At 33.7% G+C, this 16,289-nt stretch overlaps 1 protein-coding gene across 1 annotated transcript; it reads right to left on the bottom strand.

Annotated features, from left to right (window-relative positions):
• Positions 1–537: 537 nt before the first annotated feature.
• On the bottom strand, positions 538–9,594 carry LOC130934800 (serine/threonine-protein phosphatase 7 long form homolog). Its single transcript, XM_057864336.1, has 5 exons — positions 9,517–9,594; positions 2,212–2,343; positions 1,628–2,130; positions 1,454–1,544; positions 538–1,251 (listed from the first exon to the last, which is right to left on the bottom strand). The coding sequence occupies exons 1-5, from the start codon at positions 9,592–9,594 to the stop codon at positions 538–540; spliced, it is 1,518 nt and encodes a 505-aa protein (XP_057720319.1).
• Positions 9,595–16,289: the final 6,695 nt, after the last annotated feature.

Genomic DNA, 16,289 nt, shown 5'->3' with positions numbered 1-16,289 from the left:
CTAGGGAGGCAGTAATTAAGGTGATGAAAGATTATACAATCCGCAGATGTGTGGATTATCGGGTGCATGAGTCAGAACCGACGACATTCTATGCTAAATGCACCCAGTATGGTGTGCAGTATACAGTGGACCTCCGTCAACAAAGGTGTGACTGTGGTGAGTTCCAAGTTGACCGGCTTCCGTGTCGACATGTGTTTGCTTGTTGTGCAAACCAACGTCTTGATTGGCAACTGTATGTACATGATGTCTACAAGATGGACCAGATTCGACGAGTGTACAGGGTTAGGTTTAGGCCACTCGGGAATCCGACAACATGGCCAGTTTATCATGGACCTCGATTCGTAGGTAATCCATTCCTAAGACGGGTATCCAAAGGTCGGCCAAGGATGTCCCGGTTCTTGAATGAGATGGACACTCGGATGTTGCGTGGTCCTAGGCGATGTAAGCAATGCGGGGCCGAGGGCCACAGCCGTAGTAGATGTCGTCAACGTGGTGGTCCAACTAATCCGGGTGATACAACGCAATAGAGCTCCGGCCTTAGCGGTTACTCGATTTAGTGTATGACTTTGAGTATTTTATATATTGTATGACTTTGAGTATTTTATATATTGTATCACTAGATTCTTGGTGCGGGACACTCCAGTACTGCTGATATACTGGTGGAGTCAGGTAATCCGCAGAATGCGTGGCAGAAATGTATGGAGTGAACTGGTCAGGCTCTTGTTCTGCCTGTGTTTGTGAGGGGGGCGGTGGTGGTTGCGGTGGCAATGGTGGTTGCGGTGGCAATGGTGGTTGCGGTGATTGTGGGTCTTGGTTCTCCTGGTTATGCATAGGATCACCAGGCTGATTATCTTGCGGTTCCATCTGTGACAGCTGCAAGTGGTCACCAAATGCACCTCGGTACCAATGCAAGTAGATATCTGCCTGATGTTGTGAGGGCACCGTGTCATCAACAAGAACTAGACTATACCGGTTCGTCCACTGCATAACCCAGGATGAGTGGGTTCCAGACCAATCTTGATTCTTCGGACCTGTCAGAACTTCGCCGTGTGCTTCACCTAGGTCTCGCTCCTGATCAGGAATACCCTGAGTCAAGCCAAACTGCCTCCTCAGTCTATCAGATGCATGCCACTCAACACATTCAAAAGATATAAGTGGAACTGTGGCACTCCAAATAGCAGAATGCTGACGGATGTCAGCAGGAATCACTTCCGGATCGGTCCTTCCAATTGCATAAGGCTCCCAAACAAACTGCACACATTATGCAAGTAATCATAGGATTACACACAGAATAATAATACAGCTAAACGAATAACCAAGTCAACTAATCAACTCAAATAATCAATATACAACTCAAATAATCAAAATGCACACATTATGCAAGTAACCGAGGATTACTCAAATAATCAATATACAACTCAAATAATCAAACTACGTATTTATTACAACAGACCTGTCCTTCTTGCAGAGCATCCAGGTTTCCCCTAAGGTGCTCAAGTTTCCTCAATCTGTAAGGCCAATTCACACGTTTCCAGTTATGCCACCTAACATCATGCAATTCGTTAATATACATTTATCAACTAAATTTAAGATACATTATTATAAAGTGTTTAGTAATTAAGTTTACCTGTTTGCAATCAGAAAGATTCGAGGATTGCTAGGAATTGGCGCAAGGAATGGTAGGCGGATCCAAGCCCAGGCAAGCAAGAGTGTCAGCGGACCATCAATCTCCTTACAGTCAACACGAGTTGCCCTACACAAAGCTCTGTACAGGTGTGCCAGGCATGCCGAACCCCAACTGAACTGTATTATCCCGGCAAAGTTACGGAGTAATGGGAGAAACTTCCAGTGCACCCCTGCTCCAAACTTATCTCCAAACATAACGGTTCCAAACAATAACATTATGTGGCACTTCACGTACCTCTGAATCTGGATATCATCAACCAACACTAACCGATCCTTCAATGCTCGAAACCACGTCAACTTGATGAAACTTCCCCTACAGTCTGCCTGCCTAGGTGCAACACTAAACTGATCCAAGCATTCAGCCTCTAACGCCTCATAACTACTCAGTGTCGGTCCCGTAACTGGCAAACCATTCGTCGGAAGACCATAAATTAATGCCACATCCTCCAGTGTCACAGCACACTCACCAACCGAAAAATGGAAGCTATGAGTCTCGGGGCGCTATCTCTCAATCAGAGCATTAACCAATGCCGCCTGACATTGGACAACTCCAATCTGTGAAACATAATAAAAGCCAGTGTCTCGTAAAAATCCCTCCGCTATTAGATTGTACCGATCCGGCGGCATGTAGTGGTCACATTGCAACATTCTAGATCCCTAAACAAAAACAATAATATTAATAAATTAACAAATTAAACTTAAAAGAATCGAATTTTCATTATCAAATAATCAGCCACACATAAGAATCAATAAATATATTAATAATAACAATACAATACAATACTTACTTTATACAAATAACTATTATATTATCTACTAATACTCAAATAACTAACTACTCTATTTTATTCTATTCTAAGAGCAAGCAAACATACAATAATAAATCAATCAGTAACCCTTCATTAATTATTTATATTAAACTTATAACATAAATAATTAATTCAACAATTTTTAATTCATAATATTTATTTACGAACGACTACTAATACAATATTAAGTAACTACAAAAAAATTATTTATTACTAACAATTAAAACTACTTAACTTATTTATATTCACACGTACAGCACATTAGCACTACATATAATGTATTCTATTCTACTGATAGTTAAATTAAACGCTACTAGCAGTAATAATTATTATTATTACAATAAGCGTTATAACAATTAATATTAATATTACTTATTCTATTTATTTATCATACATCCAAAATTTTATAATAACCGTATTATTATTAACAATATTATTATTGCAATTATTCTATTAATAACAATAATTAATTTATTATTATAATGTAATATCTGAATAATATTAATACCCAATAATCTCTAATATTATTTTAATTGAACTCAAATACCTAAATATTATTACTCCACTAATTCCTAACATTATCATTACAATAAACTATTACTAATCTCTAACATTATAATTATTATTTTAATTAAAATAAAAAATTTTGGATTAAAAACTTACATAATTAGGATGATCAAGATAATTAGCAATATGGAGTTCTGGACGATTCACATCTTTTACTTTTCTTCTTTTAGGCATACTTTCTGTGTGGTCCAATTTTTTCCAGCTCAAACCTTTAACAATGGAGTGAACTACCGTGGCTTGGGGGTGGGGTATATGGGAGAAGAGAATTGGAACAAAGTGAAAGTGAAATGGGAAAGGGAAAGGGAAAGTGAAACTGGCTTAAGGGAGCTCGGGTGGTTGGGATTTGATCATCTTTGATGGACCAACGTGCATGCGCGACACGTGGCTGGGGGCGCAAATCGGACGGTCCGATTTGCGTACCTTCCCAGCCTAAAATCGGACCATCCGATTACAGCTCCTCAAAACGGACCGTCCGATTTCATCGATCTGGCCGTCACACTCTGGTTATGCACCATGAAGTCCCATATCGTTGTAATACACCACTTCTCCCCCAATATTAAAAATAAAAAAGTGACTAAAATCAAGTTATCTTGACCTTGTATATTATGTAGTTAATTCGAAGAATTTTTTCCTTAAAAAAATGTTGTTTTACTTGAAAGATTATCGAAAAATATTAATTTTTATTCTTAAAATTAAAAAATTTAATTTTAATACTTTTCAGTAAAATATGCATGACACATCTTTTTTGTTACACCTAACAAATATTAAATTTATGTTATTGTAATAAAAATAAAATTTACAATAAAGGAAATTTATGTAAATAATAATAATAAAAAATTAAAATTATAATATATATCTACCTATGAAAACACAAAATTAATATTTTAAGTAGTATTTGAATACATAATTTTATTTATTTAGCATTTAATTACTAGTTAAATATTTATTATAAAGATAATAAATTTTTTTGGGATAATTTGACTTTATTTTAGAATAATGAATTATGATTTTATTTTTAAATAGTTAAATTGTTATTACTTTAGTATTAATCATTATTGAAGGTGAAAAATATTTATAGTTGAAAATTATAGCTAATATAGTACATTGTGAATGATATTTTCTATAATAAAGTTCTTACACATCTAAGTATTTTTTATTCAAATTCATTCAAGTAGGTCCGACACCGACAAAAATCACTATCATTAAAAGAGTATGATTACACGCGCATATTCTTCTTCTTCTCACGCTAGCTCATTCTTCTTCTTTTTCTCACGTACATTTACGCACAGAGCGTTTTCTTCTTCGCCTTCTTCGTGTTCTTCATCCTACTATTCTCCTCTTTCTTTTTTTGCGTTCCTTCTTCTTCACGTGTTTTCTCCTTATCGTCATTCTTTTGTTGTTGATGTTGCTGTATTTTTTTTCTTTTCTTCCTCTCCCTAGTGAAGAAGCAATAAAAGGTGAGGAGGAAGAGTTTTGAATTGTGCAGAATATAAATGAAACAAAAATTATATTTAGAATGAACCGAAATTATATTCAAAATTAATCGAAAATTAAATTCAGAATATAAATTCGTTTCAAAATAAGTACAGACTAAATGTACCTTATTTAAATTTAGAATGAATTGAAATTACTTAATGATTGCGACACACAAACTTAATTCGAAAACAAACACACAAACAAAATTAAATCATGAACAAAAATACATCCAAATCCATAAAGTGACTTTGCAGCATTATGTGTTTCTTCTTCTTTATTTGATTAGATGAATAAGACAAGAAAAGAAGAACATGATGAGAAATTTTGAGAAATTTTTTCTTCTTTTTTGTTTGATTTTTCTTCTTTTTTTTCTTGGTTTTATTTCTCTTAAGATAGTGAAACAAGAAGAATCATAATAAAATAATTCACTCAGAAATAAACCGAAATTATATTTAAAATGAACCAAAATTATATTTAAAATAAATCTAAAATTAAATTCATAATGTAAACTCATTTCAAAACAAGCCTAAACCAAATGCACCTTATTTAAATCTAGAATAAATCGAAATTACTTAATGATTGCGACACACAAACTTAATTCGAAAATAAACACAAACAAAATTGAATTATGAACAAAAAAACACATCCAAATCCATCAAGTGATTTTGCAGCATTATGTGCTTCTTCTTCTTTGTTTGTTTAAATGAACAAAACAAGAAAAAGAAAAACATGATGAGAAGTTTTGAGGAATTTTTTCTTATTGTTTCTTCTTTTTTGTTTGATTTTTCTTGATTTTATTCATCTTAAGATAGTGAAACAAGAAGAATTATAACAAAATAATTCACTCATAAATGAACCAAAAATTAAATTCAAAATATAAATTCGTTTTAAAACAAGTACAAATCAAGTGCACCTTATTTAAATCTAGGATGAACCGAAATTAGTTAATGATTGCACACAAATTCAATTAAAAAACAAGCATACAAATAAAAATTGAATCATGAACAAAAAATGAGAAAAGAAGAAAAAATAGGAGGAAGAGGAGGAGGAGACGGTGGTGGTGACGACAATAACGAAAGTGAAAAATAATAAAAAAAAAAGAAGAAAAAAAAGAAGAAGGAAGACGAAAAAAAGAAGCGCGTGACTCTAAATTACTTGGATAAATTTGGATGCTAAAATTGTTTGGATGTGGAGAATAATTTTTCCTATAATTGATAAAAAGTTCAAAGTAATTAAGAAAAAGTTAAATAAAATTAAATATCTAATTTTTTATTTGAAATTTTTTATTAATCATATAAATGTTAGGTATAAAAGTTAAAAAAAATGAAATAAATCTAAAATCTAATACTCAATAAGTGCAAAATATTTAAGAAGGGGTGAATTGATAAGGATGAACAATTTTAATAAGTTTTTGCAATATTAAAACAAGAAAAATGAAATAAATCAAATATCACACAATTAAATAAGAAATAAAGACAGGAGTTGAAATAAATCAAATATGATACAAGTTTTAAGTTGAAATAAATCAAATATGATACAAGTTTTTGTTAGGATTTGGTTGAATTAGTCCCACATTGCTTAGGATAGCAAATGGAGTGGGTAGCCTAGGCTATAAATATGAGGCTAAGTTGTCCATATTTTTTGCACCAGTCGGAAACACTTAAAGTTTGTATCTGACTTTTCTTTTCCTCTATACCTTTTGATTAGAGAGTGTTGTGAGATATAGTTAAATATTTGCTTTGAGAGTATGGGTGTACTGGGGTGCTGGTGTTAGAGAGAAAGAAGTCTATGTGTTGTAATAATTTTCATATAGTGATATTCTCTGGTTGTCATTTGGCAACGGCCGTGGTTTTTTCTCCAGTAATTGGAGTTTCCACGTTAAATTCTTGTGTGGTGATTGTGTCTATTTTATTTCTCTGTGAAAGGTATTTTATCAAGAAAAAATGGTGTATTATTCCCAACAAGTGGTATCAAAGCTCCGGTTCGGTGGGATTTATTCTTAGTATACTCTGTGGTTGCAGCCTAGTCTGACCTTCCACATCAGAAAAAAAATTTATCCTGTAGCTTGAGGTTGATCTTTGGTTGCTGTTGTTGTTGTTGCTGGAAGGCAGTGTGACACTGTGAGAGTGCAGTTTGGAAAGGTTCTGGCTAAAGAAAGACCTGGTATTTAAGTGTGTCCATTGTGACACACCTCTCTTTCCTGGGGACCTTCCTAGTGCACGGTCTACATTTGAGTTATACTATTCCAGTATATGTTTGCAACAATGTCAGTATATTCAAGTGCTGTGAAGCTTGAAATAGAAAAATTTGATGGAAGAATCAATTTTGGCTTGTGGCAAATACAAGTCAAGGATGTGTTGATACAATCAGGTTTGCACAAGGCGTAGAAGACAAGAAGTATCCTCATGGTATTACCGTATTGCCATGGATAAGGATAAGTTGTGGCAATCGGGTCCACAATTGCACACGGACATTGGTTGGCGTTGAGATGCAAGGTGTGTGGCGGAGTTATGTCGATGACTGAAGAACATTTAGGAAAAGCCAATTTGAAAGTTGCACCATGAATTTTCAGCAAGGTTTCGATCTGTACCAAGGTGAAATGCTTGAAGTGGTCTAATTCCAAGTGAGTATACTTTCATGGTGGAGTATGATAGTTCTCTGAACTATGATTGTCGGTATAGACAATGGCAGCAAAGAATTGTCGGTGTTGACTATGGAAGCTGAAGATGTGTGACTATTTCAATCAAGGTGGAGATTGTTAGGATTTGGTTGAATTAGTTCCACATTGCTTAGGATAGCAAATGGAGTGGGTGGCCTAGGCTATAAATATGAGGCTAAGTTCTCCATATTTTTTGCATCAGTCGGAAACACTTAAAACTTGTATCTGACTTTTCTTTTCCTCTATACCTTTTAATTAGAGAGTATTGTGAGATGTAGTTAAATATTTGTTTTGAGAGTATGGGTGTACTGGGGAGCCGGTGTTAGAGAGAAAGAAGTCTATGTGTTGTAACAATTTTCACATAGTGATATTCTCTAGTTGTCATTTGGCAACGGCCGTAGTTTTTTCTCCAGTAATTGGAGTTCCACGTTAAATTCTTGTGTTGTGATTGTGTCTATTTTATTTCTCTGTAAAAGGTATTTTTTCAAGGAAAAATGGTGTATTATTCCCAACAGTTTTCAGCTCCCTTATACGGCTAAAAAATATTATAAGCGAATTGAATTGTATTTTAATTTTTTTTTCCTAATCACACAAGTAAGTTAAAAAGGTTATCAAACTTATGAGTTTGTGAACAATAAAAAATGTTAATTTAACTTTTAAAGCACATAGAATTTTCACTAGCGAAATAATGCTCATTTAAAGAAATGTTATATGATAATTACTGATGAATAGGAAAAAATTTTAAATCACAATTATCATTATAATTATATATTTCATTTAAACGGCCAACATAAATTATTTTTTTAGTAATTACTTATATGATTTAATGATTTTAAAAACGAGTACAAATTGTAAAAACGTTTTTATTTTAAAAATATTTTATACACAATTTATTACTCAATCAAAATAAGAATATTTTTTTAAAATTAGTAACACAATCATTAAAATATGTATATATTTATTATTATAATCAATGAACAGAGATTGGAGAATTTTTCAAAACAAGCTACATGCAAGCATTTTTTATTTACAAGTTATATAAATTGGGTCAATCTCAACAAAAACAACTCTTACATTAGTGTGTATGTAAATATGCGTTCACTCAACTATTTTAATAGCATATTCAGATTATGAAAGACGTTTCTTTTTCTTTCTCGATCAAAATCTCAACCCTGAAAATTCAAACGACGCTTTAAATCTCTCAAGAAACTGTTAAAATTATAGCAAAAACTCAAAGAAATCAACAAGAAAACTTCAAAATCTCCATAAAAAAACATAGAAACAAAAGAAGAAAGAATATTTAAGGTACTGTTTCACTAATCATCCAATTTTTTCACTTTTCTCTTTCTCATTTCGAACGCAAAATACTATATAGTCGTATTTCTATTTATTATGTGTTCTTGTCATTATGTTCAATTGGTGATAACCGTTTTACGTACTGTTTCGCGTATAGTTTAACATATATTTTCATGTGTTTTTGTGCATATTTGCATGTTTGGAACTAAGTTTTTATAAATAGAAATTTTCACTATATTTCAAGTAAATTCGACTGTAACTGGTGTTGTTGTTCTTAAATATTGTCCTTGTCATAGTTATCAAAATCGGACCGGATCGGCCGGTTCAACCGGTGAACTAGACCTAATACCGGTCCGGTCCAGCTTTCGAACCGCTTAAGACATTGACCCGGTCAAATCCGATATGAACCGGTAAAAACCGGTCAAATTCGGTGAAAACCGGACCGAACCGAACCGGTTCCATATGTCTCCAGTGCTGCCAAGTGTCAAGCCTTGTGAATTTTTGGAAAATTTTCCAAAATGTCTAGCACAAGGTTCGAACTCCTCCACTTAAGGATGTTAGGAGGAAGTTTATACCACCAAGCTGACAGAATTCTTGTTAATTTTATATACATATTATAATACATATATCAAGTTTTTATTTTATTTATATTCAATTTATTTTAATTTTAAAGCCACTCATTTTTAAATTAATTATATTTTATTTAACTATATATTTTATTAAATATATACAAATTAAAAATATAAACAAACAAAATTTATTAATCATAATTTATTTTTTCTTTTCATGATTATATGATATCTATTAATATTATTTTTTATTAAATATTTTTAATATATAATAATAGGTAAAGACTCACATGCAGAGTTGTCTTCATATGAAGTTGATAGTTAAAATTTCTTAGATGATATTTAGTCAAACTTGTCAAATCATCTAACGGTTTTTAAATATCAACTTCACATAAAAACAACTGTATGTGAGTTTTTACCTATAATAATAATATAATAAAATAAATATATATACCGGGTTGACCGGTTCAACCAGTGACCCACCGGTTGAACCAGTGACCCAGTGACCCAGTAACCTTACCGGTTCGATCATCGGTTCGGTTCTGATAACTATGGTCCTTGTACTTCTTGTGTCATTTTATGCATATTCGACAGTAACTGGTGCTGTTGTTCTTAAATATTTCCTTGTACTTCTTGTATCATTTTATGCATGTTTGGTTGACTTGAATATCATTTTGAACTCATATTATGTCATGTAATTTAAAAAATAATATAGGTGTATATGATTGGTATTTAGGTGTATATCAAGTGAATTCAAGTATAACTAGTACTATTGTCCTATCCCTAGTGTAATTAGAAACAGAATATTGTCCTTGTGCTTCTAGTGTCATTTTATGCATGTTTGGTTGACTTAAATTCATTTTGAACTCATATTATGTCATTTAATCTAAAAAATACTAGAGGTGTATGTGGCTGGCATTCCGATGTATATCAAGCGAATTCGACTGTAACTGTTGTCCTATTCCTGGTGTAACTAGAAATAAAATATTGTCATTGTACTTCTTGTGTCATTTTATGTATGTGTTGGTTGACTTGAATATCATTTTGAACTCATATTATGTCATGTAGTCAACAAAATAATAGAGGTGTATATGACTTGTATTTCGGTATGTATCAAGCGAATTCGACTGTAACTGGTGATGTTGTTATCTATTAACCTTATTTTTTATTGCTTACAGTAAAAATGGCAAGCAAGAACCATGCTGCACCAAATATAATGTAAGCAGATATATCCTAGACCAACTCAATTTATCTTTGTAAAACTATAGTTTATTAAAAGGGTAAAGTACTAAATTGGTCTCCTACGATGAGGCATAATCCTATTTTGGTTCTTAAGGTTTAAAGAGTCCTTTCAATCCAAAAAAGTTTCGTTTAGTTTCAATATAGTCCCGCCATGAGGTCAATGTTAAATAATTAACGGAATGTCCTACATGACAGCAGTACAAGAACAATTTCGATAATCTGGAGAACAAGTACAAGCTCTAGAGACACAAAATCAACCGTGAATGCATCAATTATATTTATTTATCATTTTTTTTACAATTTAAATAAAATATTTTCTATTTAGAATGAAAGTGTAAAATTTATTTATTTATAAAAAAAATTATATTACTTTAAGTTTAAAATTATAAAAAAATAAATTTATTTAGAATAAAAGTAATATGATTAAGTGTAATTTATTTAGATGTGATTAAAAAATAATTGAATACTATGTACAGTAAAAAATTGATATTATAGAAAGATAAAATTAAAATTTATTTCTATGTATCGTTTTTATCACCAACATTTTCGTCCTATTTAAGTCCCTAACGTTTCAAAATCATCTAAATTTTATCCTGTCATCAATTCTGTCAACGGATCCCTAACGGCAGGGCAACATTGAGTCAATTTTAAAATATTAAGGACTTAAATAGGACAATTGAAACGTTATGGACAACTTTGGGATTTACCCCAAATGTTGGCGACAAAAACGATACTTTACTCTAATAAGTATTTGCCAAATTCTTTTGCATCCTTTGGTTCAAAAACATTCCGCACTTCTCTCATGATGTAATTTCTCACATCTTTTTCAATAAAACTTAACTCACTATGATGCCATGCTGCTGTGACAAATGATTGGTATATTTTGCTTGGTCTGAATCCAGCTTCCTCATTATTCTCTATTGTACGTCGTACCGACATGCTTAGTTTCCCGTGCTGTTTAAGCATATCTGCTTGATTTGCACAGCAAGGATGTGAATGATGTAACACAACCTTCGAAGTCATTTATATAAATTCTTGCAGGACAATTTAATCCAACTGAGGGATTTGTCCTCTCGGTTGGAGATATTTTCGATTTTTATTTCCCCTCTCTGCTATATGTAATCAATTGATTCTTTATTTCATTTTCCTTCTTGTTTGTACTCTGAATTCTTGTAGAAAATCCTGCAACTTTTGAATAATCTTTGTAAAATTTTGCAGCATCTTCAAGCATGTTAAAAGTCATCCCAATCTTTGGAACAAACTGCTCATCAACATCGCATGAAAACTGAAAAAATACCAAAAATAGTCCACAATACACCATAGTAAAAGCTAGCATACACCAAAGTTCATCATAAAAAATAATAAAAATCAGATTCAGAAGTCCTCATCAAACATAACATAAATGATTCAACTATAGAATCATAAACTACTAACAAACTATATTATCTTGATTCAAACCGCACCTCACTACTTGATTTGATTCAAAACAATAATACAATTCATCCTCGTCTGAAGCTATAAATAGTTCTGACATACACCAAAAAGTTTCCACAGTACGCCAAAATAGTATTGATATATACCAAAATGAGAAATGTAATAAATTCATCAGAACTCTTACATTACATTCAACTCAAACCATCAATGATGAACATCATTTTTCACAAATAAAAATAACAGTATTCACCTATAGAATCATAAACTACTAACGGAAACATTAACTAGAATCGATCTACACCTCAGCATCTTCATTGGATTCAAAACAATAATCCACTTCGATCTGGTTGAATTGACAATCTAAACTTGAAGCATTCATTATCTTCGACAACAAGAAATCGTGATTTCAAAAACTGATTTCAGAGCTTGATTTTAACAACGTAGAGAGCAAACAAAATCGTGAAAAAGGAAGAAAGAGAACGCAGAGAATGAAGGAAGAGAAATGCAAAGATAGAATATCGAAAACGGTGAAAACAAAATCGTGAAAAAGGAAAAAAGAGACGCAGAGAACGAAGGGATAAAAACGCAGAAATGGAAGATCGAAAACGGTGAAAAAATTCGAAAAAAGAAAGGAAATTCGTTCGAAAAAGGCAGTTATATATTCACGTGTTGATTGAAAAATTGGTTACATTAGTTGGCGGGTAAGGTGAATTAGATTTAAAAGATTTGTAAAGACTTGTATGAAAAAATGACTTGTATGCGAAAAATAATTATTTTTCAAATAAACAAACAAAATTAAAAATATTTTGCTAAAATAACATTAATATTGTGTTATTAGTAATTTGAAAGTGTGTAATTAGTTTTATCCTTAGTTTTTTTAATACTTTTTACTATAAAAAGTAATTTTGTATTTAGATAGAAAATTTAAAAAAACATTTTTAATAAATAATTTATTAAAGAAAAGATGATAATAAAATAAACATATATTTTATATTATTTTTTTAAATCAATCAAATAATTATCACTAGCTTATATATATCATTATAATGATTATTAAATTGTATTTTAATTAAAATGAACTAAAATAAATATTATTTAATTCTTGTAAAAAAATATATTATTTAGATATCTTTCAATAGAGAACCATTATTTTCTTTTCATCAAAATCTTTTTGAATTTGACTTTTCTAAAAACATGTTACTTGCTTAAAATGAAGTGACGTTTTTTTACGTTTTTAATAAAAGTATAATACAAACAAACAAACAACAAACAACAACAAAGCCTTGTCCCACTAAGTGGGGTCGGCTACATGAATCAAACGACGCCATTGTGCTCTGTCATGTATTATGTCTACAGAGAGACCGTTTACATGTAGATCTCGTTTGACCACCTCACGGATGGTCTTCTTAGGTCTTCCTCTGCCTTTCGCTCTTTGTCCATCTTCCATCTCATCCACCCTCCTGACTGGATGTTCTATCGGTCTTCTTCCCACATGTCCAAACCACCTGAGACGCGATTCAACCATCTTTTCCACAATGGGTGCTACTCCAACTCTCTCCCTTATATCTTCGTTCCTTATTTTATCCAATCGCGTATGACCACTCATCCATCTCAACATCTTCATCTCTGCCACACTCAACTTATGTTCGTGCTCCCCTTTAGCCGCCCAACACTCTGTACCATACAGCATAGCCGGTCTTATAGCGGTGCTATAGAATTTACCTTTAAGTTTTAAAGGCACTTTTTTGTCGTATATAAAACCAGATGCACTCCGCCATTTTGACCAACCTGCTTGGATCCTATGATTTACATCCTGTTCAATCTCTCCATTATCCTGTATGATGCACCCAAGATACTTAAAACTTTTAACTTTTCGTAGGATGTTTTCTCCAATCTTCACCTCTATATTGGAGTTTTCCCTTCTCAGACTGAACTTACATTCCATATATTCCGTCTTGTTACGGCTTATGCGCAGACCATACACTTCTAGAGCTTCTCTCCATAACTCCAACTTCTTATTTAGGTCTTCCCTTGACTCTCCCATAAGGACGATATCATCGGCAAAAAGCATGCATCATGGCACAGGCTCTTGGATGTGCTCTGTGAGTACTTCCAAAACTAATGTGAAAAGGTATGGACTTAAGGATGATCCCTGGTGTAATCCTATACCAATAGGGAATTTCTCTGTCACACCACCTTGAGTCTTCACACTAGTTGTGGCCCCATCATACATGTCTTTAATTGCCCGAATATATGCGATCCTTACTCTCCTCTTTTCTAAAACCTTCCATAAGACCTCCCTTGGTACCCTATCATACGCTTTTTCCAAATCAATAAACACCATGTGTAGATCCCTTTTATTACTACGATACCTCTCCATCATCCTTCTTAATAGGTATATCGCTTCAGTGGTAGATCTGCCTGGCATAAATCCAAATTGGTTCTCTGTTACTCTATCACCCTTTCCCATAACTTCATAGTATGACTCATAAGCTTAATCCCTCTATAGTTTCCGCAACTTTGTATATCCCCCTTATTCTTGTAGATAGGTACCAAGGTACTCTTTCTCCACTCATCAGGCATCTTCTTTGACCTTAAAATCTCATTAAAAAGCTTGGTTAACCAGTTGATGCCTTTTCCTCCAAGACCCTTCCAAACCTCAATCGAGATATTATCAGGTCCTACTGCCCTGCCATTTTTCATCTGCTTTAGAGCCTATTTTACCTCGAAGTCTCGAATTCTTCGATAGTAGTCAAAGTTTTGATCTTCTTCCCTTGTGCATAATCGACCAAGGCTCGGAAGAGTCTTCTGTTCCTCATTAAATAACTCGTAGAAGTAGCTCTTCCACCTTTCATTAATCTTCTCCTCTTGAGCCAACACCTCTCCATCCTTATCCTTTATGCACTTAACCTGATCCAAATCTCTCGTTCTTCTTTCCCGACTCTTTGCGATCCTATATATACATTTTTCTCCTTCCTTCGTGCCCAAAGACTGGTAGAGACCCTCATATGCTCTTGTCCTTGCTTCACTTACAGCCACTTTTGTCTCTTTCTTAGCCGCCTTATATTTTTCCCAGTTATCTGCATTGCGGCATAAAGACCACTCTTTAAAGCATTCCCTTTTTATCTTTATCTTTCTTGTATACTCCTTCCACCACCAGGACTCCTTGTCTCTTGGTCCTATTCCTTTAGATTCACCAAACTTTCTTTTGCTGTCCTAATAACTCTGCCATCCCACATTCTTCCGCCTCTTCTCCTACCCGTCTTAGGAAGCTTCTTTGTTCCTCACCTTTCATCCGCCACCACCTCGTCCTTAGGTTCTTCGTATGATGTCTTTTCCTCAACTTTTGCTCAACGCGAAAATCCATGACGAGCACCCTATGTTGTGTTGTCAAACTCTCTCCCGGGATAATTTTACAGTTAATGCAAAATTTCCGGTCGACTCTCCTCAACAAGAAGAAGTCGATTTGAGAGCTTGTCATGCCACTCTTATAGGTTATAAGATGTTCGTCTCTCTTTTTAAAACATGTATTTGCGATGAGAAGATCAAAAGTTGAGAAAAAGTCCAAAATAGTTTTACCCTCGGCATTGATCACCCCGAAACCATGGCCTCCGTGAATACTCCCATATCCAGTCACTTCTCTCCCAACATGGCCATTTAAATCTCCTCCTAAAAAAATCTTATCTCCCAAAGGTATGCCTTGAACCAAACTCTCTAGATCCTCCCAAAACCTTATCTTGTGTTGTTCGTCCGAACCCACTTGACGTGCATAGGTGCTAATCACATGGAAAGCACCTCCCTCCACCACAAGTTTGATAGAAATGATCCGATCTCCCACCCTCTTGACATCCACTACGTCCTTCTTCCACTGCTTATCCACAATTATTCCGACCCCATTCCTATTCTTCACCTTTCCTGTATACCAAAGTTTGAAACCAGAAGTATCCAACTCCCTAGCCTTTGCACCAACCCATTTCGTTTTTTGTAGGCACATAATGTTAATCTTCCTCCTTGTCATGGTGTCCACCACCTCTATGGACTTTCCTGTTAGAGTGCCTATGTTCCATGTCCCAAATATCAACCTTCTGTCGCTTCGACCTTTACTTTTTTCTTTGTGAACTAGCTTATTTACCCTCGTCCGTTCACGAAAACGCGAGAACCCTTGCTCATTTAACACTACATCCGGGCACCGATGCAGCGGCTCTTGCTTCGACACCGTACTCGAGCCATACGGCGCGTTGCTTCCGGGCAACGACCTAGCTTTAGCGCAATAATGTCTTTGATTCATGTCATGGGGGTTCGGCTATATTTTTATGTTGGTTGCCGAAGACCTAACACAACCCTCCTCCTTTATCCGGGCTTGGGACCGACTATGTACCGCAAGTGTAACATAGGCGAAATTAATAAAAAATAATTGAAAAAAAAATAAAAATCTTGACAGGGAAAAAATATTTAAAATTATATATGATCACACAACATAGCATAAGTCCAAGCCTTGTTTAACATGTTTATTTGCTTCAAATGTTAAATATGTAGTATTTTATCTGTTTC

Source organism: Arachis stenosperma, chromosome 1 (genome assembly GCF_014773155.1).
Source record: "Arachis stenosperma cultivar V10309 chromosome 1, arast.V10309.gnm1.PFL2, whole genome shotgun sequence".
NCBI lineage: Eukaryota > Viridiplantae > Streptophyta > Magnoliopsida > Fabales > Fabaceae > Arachis > Arachis stenosperma.
This window is presented reverse-complemented; position numbering and strand designations above follow the sequence as displayed.